Source organism: Nansenia antarctica (genome assembly GCF_963989245.1).
Source record: "Nansenia antarctica genome assembly, chromosome: 7".
NCBI classification, from domain to species: domain Eukaryota; kingdom Metazoa; phylum Chordata; class Actinopteri; order Argentiniformes; family Microstomatidae; genus Nansenia; species Nansenia antarctica.
Window position 1 is genome coordinate 54200398 of NC_137677.1, and position 21326 is coordinate 54221723.

Sequence of the window (21326 nt, forward strand, 5' to 3'; positions counted from 1 at the left end):
CAGAAATGAGAAGCAGAATTAATATTCTTCCCAATTGTGCAGAGAAAGATAACACTGGGTTTGTTAACTGAGCTGTCCTCTTTCTCATTTCATTTCATTTCTCAGATGGCATTGAAACTAGTTGCTATAAATCAGCAATGATTGCTGTGTTTCATAGATAGTTCATTAGTCTCACTCTGTGACAACATGAAAGACATTCTAAAAGAAACAGAGAACTCTGACTCTGTCAAAATTATGAAAGCCATACCTTTCTTTCATAAGTCTCTTTATCATAAGTCTAGTGAATATGCTCTATAACAACTGCACTGAGTATTTGAGGAGATAAAGATGTTTGTTTTGTCAAAAAAAAATCCACTGTCACTCTTTAGAACGACTGTTGTAAAGGAGGGGGTGCATGTGAACTGAAGGGGATTAGTTACAGTAGTGAACACATCATGCGTGTCTCACCTGTGACAGAGACCTCCTGAGGGTGTTGATCTGGACAGACTGTCCTGACTGCTCGTGGTCAGTGAGAACCTGTTTGATCTTCTCCTTCTCTATGGCCACCGTGTTGAATGTAGACTTCAGCTGAGAGTGAACTGGAGAGAGAGACCACAAACCCACTTCAAACACACCCTCTGCCTTGATCACTAACTAGCGACATTTCCCCTAAACGTTGCAGGTACATAATAATATAAGGCAAGTCTTAACAGTTAGGAATAATGTTAACGTTGTAATCTTAACCAGTGAAGTGTAACCAGTGTATGACGCCTACCCTTCTGAGCAATGGTGCAGAAGTCCTCTTGGAGTTTGATGTAATCACTGGCACACTCTACGCTGTCAGCCAGGCGAGACACGGGGGCCTGGTAGTCCACCAGCTCGGCACACAGGTTGGGGTTGGAGGAGTGGAGACGGACAGGGGACAGACTGGCAGAGAGGGGGACCTGGGGGAGGAGGGGGCGGGGAGACACACACATTCACCTGGAAGGCTACGGTGGTACTGGATTACTGTGATCTATGAGCAGAAAGAACTGTATAGATGAAAGAGGTTGGGTTTCAGCTTGTGCTTCCTGTCAGCTATATATAGTACACGTGGTGCATTGAACCTCACATCCCTTTGCATACTGTAAACCAGTGTATGATACTAGGTCATGCTGTATGATAGTCAAAACCAAATATTCAGAAGCCTATTAAGGCCAGTGTTTTTTTCACATCCCTCGGCTAAAAATACATAAATACTTCTGTTCTCAATAGAACAACAAAGGACAAGACTCCCCCCCTTCCTGTTCCTCTCAGACTGATGACTCACTATTCACTACCAGTATTCTCCTCCCAGAGGCAGCCTGCTGAGGAAACGCTTTATTCTGGGCTACGCAATCTGACACAACACCCCACAGTGATAAGGATTTGGTATCATGAGGGGAAAAGGCGTTAAACTGTCCTCTGGCATGGATTATTGGGACAGTTTAAAGAAAGCTCATTTATGTGAATTAATAGCATGACTCCGCCTTTTCCTGAAAAAGAGAAGCGTTGACCATAACTGTATAACTGCTCCACTGCTGCCGGTAAGCAAGAAAGCAACAGGGTTACATCGAGAACAAACTGCCATCATGCACCACTGTGCTACTATAGATAGCTCTGCTACACAATAAAGGTGGTTGGAAAGAGGAACATTGCATGTGTCTGGAGTATTATGTATTGAGGTTATGAAACCTGAAATTCCCAAATTCTGCACGTGTGGTGTGTGGGTTACACTACAATTCTAAGAAATAGGAAGAGTACCTGGAGTTGCAATTTTGCATCTTTGCCGACACTTTTTGTTCTCCATCTTCTGTTCATGCGCTTGTCTTTCTTTGACATATCTACACAATTGGTCTACATTACAAACACGGATGAGAATATGTGAGAGGCGGGTTAATAGAGCAAACACAACAAGGGTCGCATCATCACACAGAAAGCAGCAGTTATGACAGTTAATACACAGTGTCATTGTTAGCTATGGATGGCATCATTCTTACAATTGAGTTGATATATGATTGGATGTCAATGAAATGTACCCAGAAGAATGCAGCTGAGGTGAAAAGGAAATGGCTAACATGGAGGATGAATGATTGTATGAGCTTAGCTCAATAGAAATTGATACAGATGGGTTAGAGGGCAATAAAGGCTGTTGAGGTGAAAGCAACAATGGATGCTTTCGGCCTATGAGTGATAGTGATGGAGGTAGTAAGACGGATTTGTTCCACACTGTCTGACCATGAGGGCCAGAGACACACCCCTCCATCATAGCCTGGACAACAGAGGTCTGCCCCGAAGCCCCCCCCATCCATTACAGTGACAGCCCCCTCCCTGAGGAGAGAGTCTGAGAGTGACACTAACTGCACTGACACACTGCTGCACTCAGATTAAACACTCTCTTCTCCCACTATGGGTGTGTGTGTGTGTGTGTGTGTGTGTGTGTGTGTGTGTGTGTGTGTGTGTGTGTGTGTTACCTGCATCTCAGTGAAGTTGGGAGCTGACTGCGTCCTCTGTAGAATCTCCAGACTCTGTAGTAACCTACTCAGCTCGATCAGGTTGGTGTGGCAGCGTGCAAGCTCTGGAAACCAACACACAAGGCAATATGACACAGACTTAACCATGTCAATGACATATCTCCAGTAACGGTATCATATAGCAATGACTGAGGGAACTTATTTTAGACAACATTTCACCACATGTGCTTAAGAAAACAAGAATTATCAAGATATTGTAGTCTCGAGCCATCAGCACCAGCTAATGAGGTATGTCTGCAAATAATGGGTCCAACTTTTAGAAAGAAAAGTAATGTGTTTGCGTAGTTGGGGCTCCGAATGAAGGTGGAAATGGCGCTCTCTACAAATCAAAATAAATCTCTATAGCTGATTCAGACAGATAACATTATGAAAGCAATTTTGTGCCCGGTTTCACAATAAGATACAGACAGATTCGGAAGACGAAGAATGCTAGGCGGATTCTGTGCGCGTACATGTCCCTCTCCATCTGTCTCTGGAGGACGTCCAGACGGTATGCCGGGAGCATATGCAATTCCTGGGAGGAAACATGTCTGGCCCAGCGAGACTACTTGAATAGTTATAGTTAATATTTCCCCTGTTGGCAAGGAAGAGGATATACTATATTGCCATCACTATCCGGATGGATGTGGTTCAGGAGTGATGCTGCGTGGGGATGGGGGAGACGGAGGAGGGAGGGAGCACTTACCCTCTGCACACTTGTCCATCTCCTCAGACTCCTGGAGCCATGCAGCCACCTTGCTCTGGCCGTTGCTGTAGGAGGCTGGCAGGCTACTGCTGCTGCTGGGGGCCGCTGGGGGCCATGGGAGGCTGCTGGGCTTGGTCTGCTGCTGGAAGGCACCGAGACACACAGGACTGGTTAGCTGGTCACACACAGAGATATCATGGGGTGTGATAGAAACACAGGTATGCTTCATAGGCAAATTCATACTATGTGACAGTCATGCAAATAGCACCATTTACATACTAGGCTACACTATGTACTGTAACGTGTAAACCTTACAACATCGAAAATCTGGAACTTCAAAGCAGAGATTTTCTATTTTGAAAGTCAAAGTTGTTGGGTTAGTTTGTGACTTCAAAGCAGCAGATCTTTATGTGCAGCAGGTCCAGTGGGAGTGCTGCTGGCTCATTGCAGGAGGCCAGGCGTGCTGTGAGGCAGACCTAGTCCACGGCCCAGCTGCTCACTATACAGGCCCTTTTGATGAGTCCTAATGTCCTCGGTCTGGCACAGATAGAGCTGCTTTCTCTGGGGGATTCACACTGTCTGCCTGCCTCAACACACTCACACATGGCCCAGACACTATCCCTATCTTTGTTCAATTAGATCTACTATAATATGATCTGACAATTAGATCTACTACAATATGATCTGGCAATTAGATCTACTACAATATGATCTGACAATTAGATCTACTACAATATGATCTGACAATTAGATCTACTACAATATGATCTGACAATTAGATCTACCGTACTACAATATGATCTGACAATTAGATCTACTACAATATGATCTGACAATTAGCTCTACTACAATATGATCTGACAAATTGACAACTAATTGAAAAATACTGCATTCATGTGTTTGTTCAAAATCCAATTTAGCTGCAGAATGATCTGACTGGAAAATATGAATGATAGCCATGAGTCTAACATAATAAGCCATGTAATACAGGCAGCGGAGCCCATAGCAAATGAAAATGTTTAGTGGCTGTTAAACACTTTGTCAAAGCGTTGAGAGCTTATATGGTTTGGCTCAGCACTACAGAATGTAATCCAAACCAGGAGCCCACAGAACAAAGCTAACCTCAGGAGACAACACCAGCCAGGGCAGCAGTACCAGGGAAGAGAGGCCCACCTTGACTTCATGCCCTGCAGTGGGGGCTGGCTGGGGGGGCTCCTGGGTGGCAGGGGGGGGAGGAGGGAACGTCCGCAGGGTGGCGTCTCGGGGTGATCGAACAATCTCATTCTGCCGGTACAGACGGTGGTGGCGCAGTTTGCACACCCAGGCGTCAAAGATGTCTTGAGACTTGACCTGTGAGTGGAGAAGAGGCGAGAGCGAGGCCTCTGAGTGATGTCCCAGATGAGGCCTAATGGATGTGTACGACAAGGCTACAACCTGTCTGTCTTCCCCCCTGACTCCCCCGCTCTTACCTTGACGTGGTAGATATGCTCCTCTGTGTCCAAGTCGATACGACGAGCCCTCTTCTTGATAGACATGACTGAAAGACCAACATCAATGCTGCCATGCAGTTTGCCTTTCTGAATCTAGCAAGAGAGTTGAGCGTTAACAAATGTGAGCAGGTGCTTAAAAAAAAACTAAACAAGTTACTACTGCAGCTGAAAAAGTCCCAGATCATCTATGGATTCTTAACTAAACTCATTACAAAGTAATCATTATGAAATCGTTATGGGTGGAATCCTAACTCAAGATCCGTGCATGTAACTCAAATGGGACAAAATGGGAAATTTGCGTGACGATTCAACTTAAGCTTGCAGATATCGAGTTAGGATTCCACCTAATGTGCATTTTGAGGCCAGTTGAAAACAACACGACTTCAGGAAGCGAAGGCTTCAGGAAGCACAGTGTGGAGGCTCCATAGACAGATTTGATTATATGTGGATGCTGCAGTTTTGTCCGTCATTTTTCTAGCTTTCCTGCACACTGACATGGCTAGCTGAAACACAATGAGCAGTGTGACCCTCGCGGGTGTTTCTGCTGACTCATCATGGCAGGGTAATGCCAACCCAGGCTGCCCTTTGCTGCTGCCCCTGGCTCCTAGTCAGGGTTACTCACATCGATGGGGGACTTGGAGTACTTCAGGATACCGTTGTCCAGAACAAAAAAGCGCTGCGGAGGAACGACAAAAAAACACTGTGTTGGCGAATAACGAATGAATGTAATGTACCCTGTCTGAAGAAAATGGTGTCTGAAACTGTTTAACAACAAAGGCATTGATTTTAAGGAGTGAAGTTAATAGTGTTGTGTCTCACTTACCTTGTGCCAGCCTTTCAGAGGCCATTTTCGCTTCTTCAGCATGAAGCCCTCGTGTTTATCTGGCCTCTGGACGTTGCTCTGACCGATTTTCAGCCCCTCAATGATTTCCCAGCTGTCAGCCTCCTAGAGGTGAACAAAAACACTGTGCTGCATCAAAACTCATCTGTTCACTTCTCCAGGGCCGGAGTATATTACAAACTGCAACAGAACTGAACTGAAATGGCCCCCTACATCCGCATCCTGCCCGAAAACCATATCAAACAGATAAAAACCATATACAACAGAAATACTACCAGTATACTACATTTACTCAAACTATACATTTGGTCCTTACAGAAATACTGTCCAATCGAGGACGCTACCTTCCAGCACTCTCAGCAGTTCCACACCATTAGCTTTCCCTTACTCGGCTCTTCCTGATTCTGTTGGGTCTGCAAATCAAAGGCTTCCTCTGGAGTGTGAGGTAGTCTGGTAGGGACAGGATAGGGTCAGGTAGGGACACCTATGACACCACACAACTGTCCCACTGGTAGACCCTAACATAGGGAGGTCACTGGGAACACATGGGCTCAGAGAGCCAGCAGATCTGCAGGGTACAGCTGGGAGGGGAGTAGTGTTGTGTGTATTATGTAAGATGCCCTCGACAGCCCTGTGGTGTGTGTGTGTGTGTGTGTGTGTGTGTGTGTGTGTGTGTATATGTGTGTATGTGAGTGTGTGTGTGTGTGTGTGTGTGTGTGTGTGTGTGTGTGTGTTTGTTTGTGCTGAAGCACTGAGACACTCAGGCCTGAGGGGCAACAAGGCCCGGAGCACACAGGGCAAAACAACAAACCATTGGCTGCTGCACTGCTTTGAATAATAATATGCTTACACAAGCACAACAGTCCAAAGACATAGAATCTCTTGGCTTGGTAATTTCCTTACATGGTTTCTCCTACCATTGCTATGTAGACGACACACAACTCTTCCTCTCTTTCCCCTCCTCTGACACACAGGTGGCAACATGTACAGTATATCTGTGTGTCTTGCTGACATCTTAATTGTCAGCCCACCACCTCAAGCTCAACCTTAACAAGACTGAGCTACTCTTCCCCCCTGGGAAAGCCTGCCCTCTCCAAGACTTCACCATCACAATAGAGAGCTCTACAGTGACCTCCTCCCTGACAGCCAAGAACCTCTGGGGTGCTCCTTGACAACCACCTATCCTGTGTGGAAAACATCACAGCGACAGCACGCTCTTGCAGATTCTTCCTCTAACATCAGAAGGATACGTCCATTCCTCACCAGAGAATCGGCACAACTATTGGTCCAGTCACTTGTAATTTCCCGTCGTGACTACTGCAACGCACTCCTGGCTGGGCTCCCCGCCTCTGCCATCAGACCTCTGCAGCTCATCCAGAATGCTGCCACCCATCTGGTGTTCAACCTCCCCAAATTCTTCTCTTTCCATGTTACCCCTCTCCTTCGCACCCTTCACTGGCTCCTACTAGCAGCTCACATCAGATTCAAGACCCTGGTGCTCACCTACCAGGTGGCAAAGGGAACAGCCCCTTCCTACCTGCAAGCAATGGTAACCCCCCAAAAACCAGCCCACTCACTCCATTCTATCACCTCTGCTGGCCGACTGGCACCACCACCTCTACGTGGATGCGGCAGTCGCACTAGCCAGTCACGACTCTTTACGGAGCTTCCCACTGCTGTCAGGACCGCAGAATCACTCCCTATTCTCCGCCATAGACTGAAGACCCAGCTCTTCAGGCTAAACCTTAAGTGTCCCTCCTGAGACATTTACTTCCCCTCTACCCCCCTGTACAGTTTCTCTTCCTTCTTCTAGCACTACGACTGCCAATGGCCCCTAGCCAGAGCATAGATTACTTTTTCCTGCTATGACTGATAGATGGTTCACTTCAAATGTAGGCTATTTGTTGTAAGTCGCTTTGGATAGCGTCTGCTAAATGCCAAAAATGTAAATGTAAATTCATCTGATATTAAGGCTGTTCTTCTGACCCATTTAAACCACCATTTTAGCCTAGTAGAACTGGGGCATTCAAACCCCTCTGTTACAAAGTTCAACTTACCTTCAAAGACATACAATCAACCACTAGAATAATAGTCATACATGCCCGATTGCTGGATATCCAGAGGAATAGGGTCATGTCCACATCATCGTAAATCATAACATGTGTGCCTTCACACTTCAACACTGGAAGATGGATCTACAGTTTAGATCAATGTTACTCCAATAACAATACAATGGCTCCCAGGTAGTGCTTACCAGACAATAAATAGCGACCCATAGCCCATTCAACTTCCTGGGGTGTTATTAGAAGGGTAATGGAGAACAATCCATTCTACTAAAAGAGATCAATCAATACTTCACTGAATAAAGGATTGCAGTGCAGTGCAAAAGAGGAAATCCAATTCACTTAGTTCAACATCCTCTAAAGATTCTAACCAACTACAGATTCAATTCATTGTTCAAATAGTTAGGCTAATAGCAATGATATCCCCTGGATTTACCATGTGACTGATTATGCAACTGGCGTTACTTTTCTAAAGCTTGCATGCATTACACACCCAGTGTGAAAATAGTATTTATGCGCACCTATCAAATGTCCAGGCTATTTATGTCTGTCTATACTACCTGCAGATGTGTATCTACTGGGACATCATGATCTCTACACTCACGAGACTCGCATCTAACGCTGCACACTAGCATAGTACATTAGACCTCTAATACTGCCATCATGAATCAAACTGCTACAAGTAAGGTCTCAAGGAGCAGGGAAAGGGACAAGGACACTCACGAGGGATACCTTAGGGAGAATCTCTGCCTAAAAATAGAGACAATAGTCAGGTTCCTATAGCAGCTTTAGGCTGCCCGTGGGCACTCAGAAACAGAACAGCCGAGAGGAGAGGACACACTGGCAGAGCAACTAGCATGGCGAAGTCAACTCCCTTCTATCAGGTGTTGTCAAAACTTACCTCTCAAACCCCATATCTGCAGTGCAGCCATTGAACTCCATTGAACTTTCGTGGGGATGAAAATCCTGTTACCAGTAGGCCTACTTCAGATAACTAAATTCCAGCCCTAGCCGCAACACTTGAGCCGATGTTTGCATGCAGTCTTATTTGCTTCCATAACTAATCAAGACTCCACTGCAGTATCCACAATAGGTAGCATGGTGAGCTTATGCTAATTGAATGCCACAAGTAGCCACTCCACTTCTTCTGCACTGATGAACATCATACAGACAGCCTGAGAGCTAGGCTTTGATAATCGCTGCCAGAGTGACTGTAATGAGAGAGTCATTCGCCGCAGTCCTGGGTTTGATTTATCATAAATCTGTGTGTAGGAGGGGTACAGGCTGCTGTGCTGATGAGAAGTAGCTAATGCAGTGCGTGGTAGAAATACTGCCTCACCTAACCTACACTGTAAACATGATTGATTCAAAGGTCCGGAGGGGAGGAGAAGAGTGCACGACTTTAACTGTGTTGTCGGAGGGGGAAACCCTGAACTTTAGTGGAGTGTGTTCATACTGAGAGGATTTCTCAGAGTGAGTGAGGCCAGGTGGGACAGTGTTTGTCCACTTGCTCTTTACTCCACTAACTGATAAGGTCAACAGATGGCAGCTTTACTTTTACCCCAAACACACGCAGGAAGGCCAAGCCAGGCAAGGCCAGGCCAGGGAGGTTGGTTACAATGGATTCTTTGTCAAGAGGAGGATCTAGGGGCAGAGGTACCCCTGTAGAAAACTGTAGTGTCATCTATTTCAAGGTACTCAGGCGTCTTACAGCCATTAAACTGGACATAGTGAAATCCGGGGGGGTGGGGGGGGGGGGGTAGAAAAACAAGAGCTTTATTGGATATACTTCCTCACAGAGAAGGTGCTGAGATTTATTCCATTGTCAGCGCCGGCGGTTCATCACCCTTTCATCTCACATCAATGTGTTCCAACCATTAACATGAACACAGCCTTTATCTGATCCTGCAGTGGTTGATAATCATGTCATCGATTCCTCGACAACCATAAATCCCGTCAGCTGTTATCAAAGTCCTCTCCCTTATTCCACTGAAACATACAGTGAATAATCAATTTCAAATCTATTATTCTCACTGTTTATTTATCTACTATCTCTTATCTCAATGAAAAGATTACTGACGGTTATAGCATAAATAAAAGGTTAATGTCATTATCTGGGTGTGGATGTCTTGCGTGTGTGCTAAATCAGAGAGTGAGAGAGTGTGTGTGTGTGTGTGTGTGTGTGTGTGTGTGTGTGTGTATGTGTGTGCACGCGCTTGTATACTGCAGGTGGTGTCTCTAATTGCACTTCTGAGGGTCTCAAGAGTGTTTAATGCACGTCAGCACAAGGGAAAGTGACAGCTATTGATCTGGGAAAGGGGGCAGGATCTCATTAAGGCTTCCCCCACAAATAGCTCTCTACTCACTTTCCCCTCCTCACACTGAAACCCAGCCAAGCCCACCAAGGTCTCTCCCAGAGTCTGTGTCTGCTGCTGCTTCCCCTGAAGTCCCCAAGGAGGATGTAACCCTTCTGTGGCAGTACACACTCTGACATACACAATGAAACATATACTGCCCACATGCACACACACACACACACACACACACACACACACACACACACACACACACACACACACACTTATGACAATGAGGCTGAACACTTGTGTTATCGACATCGCCCTTCTGCTTGCGGTAATGCATCTCCATGGTGATGGCGACACTGAGCAAAGAGAGCCGTGCTGCAGCCTCAGTGTTCAGCACAAAGCCAATGAGGAGAAGGGATAAGCCTGTATTAATGAATCACCCCACATGGTCCAATCACAGCCTGAACACCTTTGTAGCTGTGTGTACAAGACTCTTCACCAGTACCTAACTGAAGGCCTGTCTACCAACAAATATAGTACAGCTATGAAGTCGAACAGCAGTAACAGCACACTAGAAATAGAACCGCAAGCGGCAATGGGGCTTGTGAATGGGGCACGTGAATGGAACCTGATTCCAGGGCACCTTAAAGAAGTAGGCACCTTTAAATCATTTAGAAAGCACCTAAAAGAGTGGATGATCAACACACACACCTGCCAACATTGAAATGTCCTGTCCTATACCTGTATGTCATGTGTACCGCCTGTCTGTGTACCGCCTAACATGTCTTACCTGTACAGTCTGTGTGCTTGTTTTTAGTCTGCTTACCGTGCGTATATGTTGCTTGCTTTTAGTCTGCTTACCGAATATGTACCCTCCCTTTAACCGCCTATGATTAATGTATGCTCTTTTAACCCTCTGCTTATATGTACCCTCCTTTTAACCGCCTATGATTAATGTATGCTCTTTTAACCCCCTATGTTATGCCCTTAAGCTAAATGCTTGTCCTGTCTACTTTTTTGTGCCTAGGTCTACCTATATTTTATCTTTTAAATGTACTTTTTTCCTCCAGGGAGCCGTATACAACATCATGGCATAGGGACTGCGGATGAAAACGAGCTTTCGGGCTAACTCTGGCGTATTTACAATTTATTTTTGTTTTATTAATATGCACTGTCCCTTGAATAAATAAATGAATCTGAATCTGAATCTGAATCTGTTCCTACAGATATGCCCCCATAACCATAAAGTTGGGGTGAGATTGACAGACACAGGGTAGATCTACAGACAGGTTGTAGATTGACAGATAGGGGGTAGACCTACAGACAGGGGGGTAATACCTAATATGGGCCAAGTTAAACTCATGATATACTAAGCTATGATATTATGAAGTACCCTAGGACCACGGGCCTGTAAGGTACCAGTCACCTAATTATGGCCTGATATACATAGGCTACTATGCTATGATGATAATATACACTAAGCGTAAATATCAAAATGCATTGTGGATTAACCTTCCCCAGTTAATGACCATGTTGTATAGTTTATGTCAAGCATTTCACTACTTATAATGTGCTTACACTATATTCTGCAAGCCTAGCATAGTATGTCACCCCCATCTGACTGAATCAGGTAAAGCGGTCATGAGAAGATGAGTTCTCACCAGTTCTAGTAGGAAGAGTGATCTAGCTCAGGCCAGGGGCCATTGGCAGTCGTTGTGATAGAAGAAGAAAAATGTATAGACACTGGAGCAAGGGGGCAGTCGAAGTCTTAGGAGGCATAGTATAGGGGAAAAGCAGGTGTCTTAGGAGACACAGTGCTGGGGGTAGTAATGTCTCAGGAGGAGCAGTTAAGGTGTAGCCTGAAGAGATGGGTCTTCAATCTCCGACGGAAGATGGGTAGTGACTCTGCAGTTCTGACAGCCGTGGGCAGTTCATTCCACCAGCGGGGAGCCAGTGTAGTAAAGAGACGTGACCGGGCAGCGCGTCTTCCGTGTTGGCGTAGAAGTGGTTGGACCAGTCGGCCAGCAAAGGTGGAGGAGCAGAGTGCACAGGCTGAAGTTTGGGGGGTAACCATCCCTTTTGCTGCCTGGTAGGCAAGCACCAGGGTCTTGAATCTGATGCAAGCTGCTATTGGGAGCCAGTGAAGGGTGCGAAGGAGGGGGGTGACATGAGAACATTTGGGGAGGTTATATACCAGATTGGGCAGCAGCATTCTGGATGAGCTGAATAGGTCTGATGGCGGAGGCGGGGAGCCCGGCAAGGAGTGCATTGCAGTAGTCAAGGCGGAAGATGACCAGTGATTGGGTGAGGAGTTGCACTGCTTCCCTGGTGAGGAATGGTTATATCCTTCTGATGTTGTAAAGGAAGAATCTGCAGGAGCGTGCTGTCGCACGATGTTCCCCGCACAGGATAGGCGGTTGTCCAGGATCACTCCAAGGTTCCTGGTTGTCTGGAAGGGGGTTACAGTAGTGTTCTCCACTATGATTGAGAAGTCTTGGAGAGGGCAGGCTTTCCCAGGGATGAAGAGTAGCTCAGTCTTGTTAAGGTTGAGCTTGAGATGGTGGGCTTACATCCATGTAGAGATGTCAGCAAGACATGCAGAGACATGTGTTGCCACATGTAGGTCAGAGGGGGGGAAGGACAGGAAGAGCTGAGTGTAATCTAGGGAGCTGTGGTAGGAGAACCCATGTGAGGAGATTACCGAGCCAAGAGACTTGGTATAGAGGGAGAACAGTAGGGGCCCTAGGACAGAGCCCTGGGGTACCCCAGTGGTGAGGGTTCATGGAGAAGACAGCGATTCACTCCAAGTCACCTGGTAGGAGCAACCCGCCAGGTAGGAAGCAAACCAGGAGTGTGCAGTGCCAGAGATGCCCAGTTCTGAGAGGATAGAGAGAAGGATCTGGCGGTTGACTGTGTCGAAGACAGCAGACAGGTCCAGGAGAATGAGAACAGAGGAGAGGGAGGAAGCCTGAGCAGATTGGAGGGCCTCCGTGACAGCAAGGAGAGCAGTCTCGGTGGAGTGCCCAGCCTTGAAGCCGGATTGGTGGGGGTCCAGGTGTTCCAACTTCCGTAGATAGTCAGTGAGTTGTTCAGATTCAGCACATTCAAGGGTTTTGGAGGGGAAAGAGAGAAGGGATACCGGTCTGTAGTTGTGGACAGAGGACGGATCAAGGGTTGGTTTCTTGAACAGAGGCTTGACTCTGGCTATCTTGAAGGCAGCCGGGACATATCCTGTGGATAAGGAGGAGTTGATTACGGTGGAGAGGAAAGGAAGGATGTCGGAGGAAATTAATTGGAGAAGAGGGGAGGGGATGGGATCGAGAGGGCAGGTCATTGCCCGCTTGGATGTGATCAATGTGAGAATCTCCTCAGGGGAGAGGGGGGGAAAAGATGATAGGCCAGAGCCTGGCTGTAGAGCAGAAGGTCAGGAGGGGGTGTTAGGAGGAGGGGCAAAGGTGTTGCTAATGTCATCAACCTTCTTTTCGAAGTAGGTGACAAAGTCATCGGCAGACAGGAAGGAAGGAGGAAGGTGAGGAGGAAGGTTGAGGAGTGAGGAGAATGTGGAGAACAGTTTTCTAGGATTAGAGGCAGAAGAATTTATTTTGGAATGGTAGTAGGATGCTTTAGCAACCGAAGCAGAGGAGGCGTAGTTGGAGAGGAGAGAGTGATAGAGGTTAAGGTCATCAGGGAGGCTGGTTTTTCTCCATTTCCTCTCAGCTGCCCTGAGCTCTATTCTATAAGCATGTAGTGTTTCAGAGAGCCAGGGAGCGCATGGAGAGGATTGTGCAGGCTTCAAGGCTTTTAGTGGACAGAGGGCGTTGAATGATGAGGTGAGAGCGGACAGGAGGGTGGAGGATGCTGAGTCAGTGGATAGAAGGGAGAAGGATTCAACAGAGGGTAGGGAGGATAAGACGGAAGAAGAGAGGGTGGTGGGGGAGAGGGTACGTAGGTTGCGACAAGAGTGGTTAGAGACTGATGGGGAAGAGGTGGTTTTGAGGGGAAGAGTGAAGGATACAAAGTGATGATCAGAAACTGGGAGAGGGGTAACAGTAAGGTTGGAGGTATGGGCGGATCTGGTGAAGACAAGGTCGAGCTGATTGCCTGCCTTATGAGTCGGAGGAGAGCGGGACAGGGTGAAGCCGAAGGAGAGGAGAAGTTCAAGTACTACAGATGAGTGAAGCCTCTCTGACTGGATGTTGAAATCACCTAGTAGTACGAGCGGAGTGCCATCATCAGGGAAGGAGCTGAGAAGGTCATCCATCTCATCTAAGAAGTTACCGAGCTGGCCTGGGGGTCGATAGATGACAACAATGTGAAGTTTGACAGGGGAGTAGACAGAAACAGCATAGAATTCGAAGGAGGATATTGACAGGTGCGACAGGGGAAGGATAGTGTGTGACCACTTAGGCGAGATGAGGAGTCCTGTGCCTCCTCCTCGACCAGAGGGTCTACGGAGTAGGCATCAGAGAGGGCTGCTGGTGTAGCAGTGTTTTCAGGTGAGATCCAGGTGAGAGCGAGGAAACTGAGGGAAATGAACGACGCATAAGCTGATGATAATGCTTCAACATGGTAACACTTTGTAGTGCCAAGATGCATTGTTAATCAGACATGGGAGGTATATGTTTTCAATATATTTATAGAGTATGTTAAATGATGAGTAAATGTGTCTGTGTAGACTATTTGTGAACGATATATAATGTTAAGCTGAATGGAATCCATATACAGCATAGAGGTAATGACAAGGTTAGTGAATGAGTGAAGCAACTTCAAATAAAGAGTCACTAGAAAGGGGGAAATGTGCTTTTAGTAAGGAAAATGTTGTGATTAACATGGGCAGGAAATAAAGCAGTAAGAGAAAAAACAACAATGACCATTCGAGAAAGTAAATGTTATCGACAAATCAAGAGCAAAGGAAAGTAGTATAAATTATAATGTAAACACACAGAGTAAAAAGCTAATAAAAATGTGCAAAGTTCAAGTTCAAATGGCTATCTACATCGATACATTTATGAAAGTACAGGCAGAGATTATTAGGGATTATTATGCAGTAATAAATCATCGTCGTTGCTTGTTACGTCCATAGGGGGTCGTAACATTGCTGAGCTTGATGGAGGTGTTTTTAGAAGAGTGATAGATAGGATGTAGCCGTTGTTTGCTGTGATAATCACCATGTCAAGGGAGAAGATATGTGAAATGATTGCAGTCTTGTCATTGGTGGAGAGGATGTCTGGTGGGATAATGCTGGTAATTACATGTGTATTCATCTGAAATGTTTGTGTCTTGCCATCCATTACCTCCAAACTGAGGGTACCTCTCCACTGCTGTACAACTTTCAGTCTTATAAAACATTTTGCACAATGTGCATGATGTCATTCCTACTGCAATGTTGACCTCTTTTAGTGTGTGATTCCACCATTCACTTCACCCTTGTACACTGAGGCATCATCGTCTATGGTGGGAGCCAGTGGTGCTTTGTTGGGTTTTTTCCATTGGTGCCACCTCAGTAGTGCGTGTTGTACTTAGTGTGAGGGTCTCATTAAAGGAGGTTACCGAAATTTTGCTGAGGGTATACCATTTGTCCAAGTCCAATTTGAGGGTACCCCAAGTTGTGAGGTGCATGCTGCCAGTACTGTCCCCCACAGCATATTTGGTGTTGTGTGTTATCGATTAGAATCGAAGGGATGTCAACAATATCTGTTTTTCGGGTTTTTTCATAACAGGCAACTTGAAGTTTTAAAGTACCCAGTTGATATAATATCCAACAGTTTATCGATCACTAAATACTTATAATCTGTGGATTGGATTCACTGTTCTCATCTGCAGTAGGCTACTGGTTAGTGATAATGACTAATGATCTGACTATGTGTAGTGTGTTTTTAGCGTGTCCATGTTCTCTCAGCATGTTGTGATGTTATAAAAACGCAGTTAGACGTTCCTAGCGATGTACCATGTTAGCCGCTAGCTGTTAGCAGCGTTTGTTGTTGTGGTTTGATCAGTCACTTTTCTCTTGTCACATTCCCATTCTTGAGCTGTACCAACATTCAAATACTCGTGTCGTCTTGAAATTTTTTCCGATTTCAATGTATGACGTATCATTTGAAAGCTTACCATCTGTAGTTTCACACAATGTAAATAAACGAAATATTACTTAAGCAAATGGTTTATGATTTTTTTCTGGTGCGATCTGCGATCCAGCATTCAGGACCAATATCGCAGCGATATCCCATATCAATATCGGATCGGGACATCCCTATTAAAAATGTAAGGATACTGGGTGGTAGAACGCACATATCAAGGTAAAGTCATGAAAGGTGGGTCCTGAGTGCAAAGGGAGAATAATTTTTTTACTCACAGGGGTCAAATGACACCTCATGGCTGACGTAGTGTTAAATCACCTCAAGCAGTGAGCCTGCTACTGTAAGTGTTCTATACCGGCCTCATTTACCCACCAACTCCCCACAGTATTCCATCTCCCATGGTTACAGGAATGCAGCTCCTGCACAGCATACCAGAGTGAGTGTGCCACATGTTCATTGGAGCAACTGAGCCTTGGCTTCGCCCTCTCCCTCATGAATTATTCATGACAAGACCCACCATCGGAAAAGCTGTGATGTCAGAGATTCCATTGCAGTGTCCTGTTTCTCCGTGGCTACAGTGATACGGCAGATGATCAGACCAAGAGGCAGGTGAAAGGTTTCACACATTGACTACTGGGGTTAAGATTTAAGACCCCTTAATCTGGGCTGAAATAAGAACCAACCTAATTCATTGTTTACAATACCTCTTGAGGACATTATGTAGTAGTGGAAACTGATAGGCTTCAATGGCTTTTCTCCAACAAACAGAAGGGTTTCCAAAAAAAACACCCAGGATGAGAATAGCTAAAGATCCTAACATCATCATGGCGGTCCTTGTTAGTGACCTCCCTAACAGGGCTCTCAGTGCGTGAGCTGCTATTTCCAGACAGTTCCACTCTGTGTCTGTCTGCTCCAGTACAGAAACAGTCTCAGGAGACAGGGCAGAGTGAATCACTCCAGCAGAGCACCAGGCCTCCTGTACTGTTCTCAGATCAGTTGACTGCGGTGCTGCCAAGGACACCAATCTCAGACCAGCTACCAGCTAACTGTGGTGCAACTACATCACTACATCAGCCTACTGAAGCATGCACTGTTCCCAGGTCAGCTGATAGTGGCGCTACTACTGTCTAGGTTCTACCTGCCCTGATGTACCACTGTTCCCAGAGTGTGGTGCTCCTGTTGTATCTTACCTGCCGGCTGTCTCGCTGGGAGGAGGAGGACGATGAGACGCTCTTGTGTGTTGGCGTTGAGCTCTTATAGTGGACGGGCGTGGAGCACCTCTCCTCGGTGCCCACGGTGCGGCCCTGGGGGCCTCGCTGGTGGGGGTGGTGGTGGTGGTGGTGGTGGGACATGGCTTCTCTCTCATCAGCTCCAGGCCTCCTGGGTCAAGAGCATTATCTGTGGCAGCTCCGCAGCACGCTTCCTCAAGCTTCCTTACGATCACACGCCTCTCACCTGCAGCAAGGGACAGGAAACACACAGATCAAACATCGACTCTTCCTCTCAGGAAGTACTGTAGACTTCTGCGTCGACACTAGATGGTTAAATGGTAAATGGACTGCACTTATATAGCGCCATATTCCAAAGCGCTTTACAATGGCCTCTCATTCACACATTCACACACACATTCACACACCAATGGTTGCAAGCTACCATGCAAGGCGCCGGCCTGCTCATTGGGAGCAATTTAGGTGTGAGTAATGGCGCTTTTCCATTGACCAGACCGGTACGACTCGGAACGGCACACATTTGAAAGTACGGTATGGTACGGGTAGGACTGAGAGTCCTCAGGAAGGAACACAACAAGCAGGAGATACTGGTGGCCTTCTACCGCTGCGCAGTGGAGAGCATCCTCACCTACTGCATCTGCGTGTGGTTCTCCAGCTGCACAACCGCAGAGAGAAATGCGCTACAGAGAGTCGTGAGAACAGCCCAGAAGATCACCGGCGCCCCCCTCCCCTCTCTGGAAGAGCTGTACAACACACGCTGCCTCAGGAAGGCCTCCAAGATCTCCAGAGACCCATCCCACCCTGGGTACGAACACTTTGCCCGGCTGCCCTCGAAAAGGCGGTACAGGACCATGGCCGCAAGGACAAACAGACTGAAGCTCAGCTTCTACCCCAGGGCCATCCAGGCCCTGAACACAGCAAAGACCTAGGTTCTGGGCCCTGGACAGTCTGGACGGATTGATGGCAGCTGCTGGATTGAAAAAATCAGGTGTAGTGCTGAGGCACAAATGTGTTCATTTCAAGCCTGCAAACTGCGACACTTTAAATGAATGTGCAATAACACTATGTGCAATATGACAACCCTAGTCGTTTTATCTGTACAGTATAGTATAGTGGATAGTGTACATAGCCTTTATTTATGTAAACCAGCTCCTTTCCCTTTTTTTTTTCTTTTTTTTTTTTTCTTCTTTCCTAGCACCAGGGGAGCCACCCCTCCCAAATGTCGTTGTTTGGTACCTGTACTATAGCAATGACAATAAAGACCATTCATTCATTCATTCATTCATTCGATACGCTTCTCCACTATACACAGACCTGGAGCGAGTGGGGACAGTAGGAGGAGTTAAGTGTCATAAGAGTACTTCACTTTAATAAGTGCCGCTATACAGCTCAACAGGGGGAAATGCGATAAGAATTATGCCAAAATGCAACACTATCATGCACAGATCAGCCTTAAAACATGTAATGTTAGATATATAACGTTAGACAGGGAGCGATGTATTTCTATGGAAAGGCTGTGCTTGACGCTTCCATTGGACTGACGCCGGGGCTCATACAATCTCTGCGTTTGTTATAGATATGAGTACTCCGGTGTCTTGCTGGTAGTCAAATATATTTATACAGCATATGGATGTTACATGCCTGTTACTTGCCGCTTTCAGTTCTAGTAGATCTAGTAGTTCTAATTAGATTGCGCAACCAGGGAATCAACGACATGTGTGAAAGGGAGCAATATGGAAGTCTACCATAATAGCGATTTTTTTGTTATGCTAAATAAAAGTTCTATGATGCATAATTTTTTCAATCTTTATTAATAAGTAATTACAGAAAAAGTTAATGACATTTTCCGAGAGCGAAATCTGTTGTGGTATTTAAAAATGGCGTTTAGCGGTGAACTCTATGAACATGGGATGACGATGTTGTGACCAATCAACGGTCTGCACGTCACACACAGCCTGGCAAAAAGTACCTTTTCGCTACTCCTTCCGAAGCGTAGCTAAATCGGCCCGGCTCGGCTCGGCCCGGCTCGGCTCGGTTGGCAGTGGAGAAAGCAAAACAAACCGGGCTCACGCGGCACGGTACGGTACTGTAGTGGAAAAGCGCCATAAGTGTCTTACCCAAGGACACCTCAACACGTGACCAGCCGGGGATCAAACCGCCGAACCCGCGATCATTAGACGCCGGCTCTACCTCCTGAGCCACAACCCTGTTCTTCCCTAAGTACATTTGCATTACTGAATAAGCCTTTCATTATGTTCGCTACACAAAGTGACCTAAGCCGTGCTCTACATATAATTCTAGTCTCTCTTAGCATCACTCATTTAGCATCACTCAGCAGTGCTGTCTACTGTATAGCCTAAAACAAAACTCAGCCAGTGTAATAGGTTCTGCTTAGCATGTCTGGGATTGCTCATGGCCCCTCTCTCACACCCAATTAACATTTCTTGTCCCCTCATAGCCTTGTTTATGATCCACTCTGGTTGTGTGGCCCTATGTCCAGTGAATTTATTACCATAATCAACGTCTGGATAACAAAGTGATAGAAGCCATCCCACAGGACTGCATTGGCAACATAAATCCATCTACTTGTAATTACCATTATGATAATGATGGCAATTGGGTGAAGATACCAAATCAATACAAGACACTGAGTCTACACTTGCAAGATCAGGAAAACAAACTGGTATGTAGGCTAGAGTAGACCTCATCCAAACCTGAGCTGGAAGAAAGGTTAATTCTGAATGGATACTTTAACAGCGACTTTATAAACGTAACATATAACCATGAATAGTATTAGTTTCAAATCTATAATAATTATTATCTGCTATATATTATTATATGACAACAGAGATTCTACAGAAATGTGTCTAAACAGACCAACTAGTATTTTCCGCAGACAAAGAGATGGCTGCTACCTCGTCATCAGTCAGTCCATGTTTCCAGGCTGACACTTGAGTATTTTGTGCTGTGCAGAGTCACCCTACTTAGTATTGATCTAATGTACCCTGGGCTCAGGGAGTCTGCTCAGGTTAATTGGACCCGGAAGACCACCGTAGCTGAAACTCTGAATTTCATGTTCTATCCCACAGCAGACACAACAGGAAGGAAAACCCTGATAGATGACGTGTGGCAGGAATGACTGTCAATGAAAGCATGTAAATCACCATGCTGATATAGTAGAAATCACGTGGCTTGTTTCTAAACACAGTCCCACGGGGTATAGGCTAATTAGTACCTGATCACCACTTTCTCTCCGGAATCTCCCTTTGCTATAGTCAACTGATCTTAGAGATGAGCTGATTCAGAAGGACTCCCTATTTCAACAACAGGATATGCTACTATAAGCTCTCAAGCGCATGCTCAGAGAACACATCCTTGAGAATAGCCAACCCTTTGTGCACCACACACAATAAAGTATGCATGTTCTCTCTCTCTCTCTCTCACACACACACACACACACACACACACACACACACACACACATGTATAATTCAGATACATTCACCATGTCATCAGCTTTTCCCTCAGCCAAGTACTGTAGGAACTAAGCTAAGACGAGCCTCACTCACTCCGATATTACACACGATCAGCTGTCTGTCTACTCGTGTTTAGATTTGAGTGTCGACAAGCACCATACGCTGCCAGTATTGTGGGTGGCTCTTCTTCCTGGACTTGATTAGTCATGAGTTTAATCTTTTAAATCCCATCACTGTGATTATCGTCCCGGCACGGAGGAGAGGTCCTGCCATGTCATGTGGAGGATTGCAGAACGACAAGAACAGTTTAGTGTACAACTCAACTAGTCAATGTACACAGCAACTAGTACTTCCTCTGAGCACTTCCTCTTTAGCACACTGATGAAAGGTGATTGGTGCATTCAGAATGGTAATTCTGTTATGTTTAGCTTGAGGGGGAAGTGGGCCTCAGGTGGTGTTGTTGAATCAGCCCTATCTTCATCCTTGTGGCTCCACGTGATTTTACAAATTTACATTCTGGGATCCACTTGTCTGGGAGATGCAACTGCAGGGAGGGCAATGACACTTGTGTCTGGACAGACTGAGACTCTTCTACTCTGGACATTTCCAAACACTGGCTTCAGGGCAG

General features: G+C 46.1%; 1 protein-coding gene across 3 annotated transcripts in view; it reads right to left on the reverse strand.

Annotated features, from left to right (window-relative positions):
• osbpl6 (oxysterol binding protein-like 6) overlaps positions 1 to 17345 on the reverse strand; it is a gene marked incomplete at its 5' end in the record, with an annotated part of 35029 nt that extends 17684 nt beyond the window's left edge. For 2 of the 3 annotated variants that reach the window (XM_080535620.1, XM_080535618.1), the window contains 10 exons: positions 448 to 578; positions 755 to 923; positions 1762 to 1854; positions 2472 to 2575; positions 3217 to 3352; positions 4390 to 4566; positions 4686 to 4799; positions 5329 to 5382; positions 5530 to 5652; positions 17184 to 17345. In XM_080535620.1, coding sequence (XP_080391746.1) covers positions 448 to 578; positions 755 to 923; positions 1762 to 1854; positions 2472 to 2575; positions 3217 to 3352; positions 4390 to 4566; positions 4686 to 4799; positions 5329 to 5382; positions 5530 to 5652; positions 17184 to 17345 — 1263 coding nt within the window. The remainder of the gene's footprint in view (positions 1 to 447; positions 579 to 754; positions 924 to 1761; positions 1855 to 2471; positions 2576 to 3216; positions 3353 to 4389; positions 4567 to 4685; positions 4800 to 5328; positions 5383 to 5529; positions 5653 to 17183) is intronic. The other variant, XM_080535619.1, reaches the window with a different exon arrangement.
• Positions 17346 to 21326: the final 3981 nt, after the last annotated feature.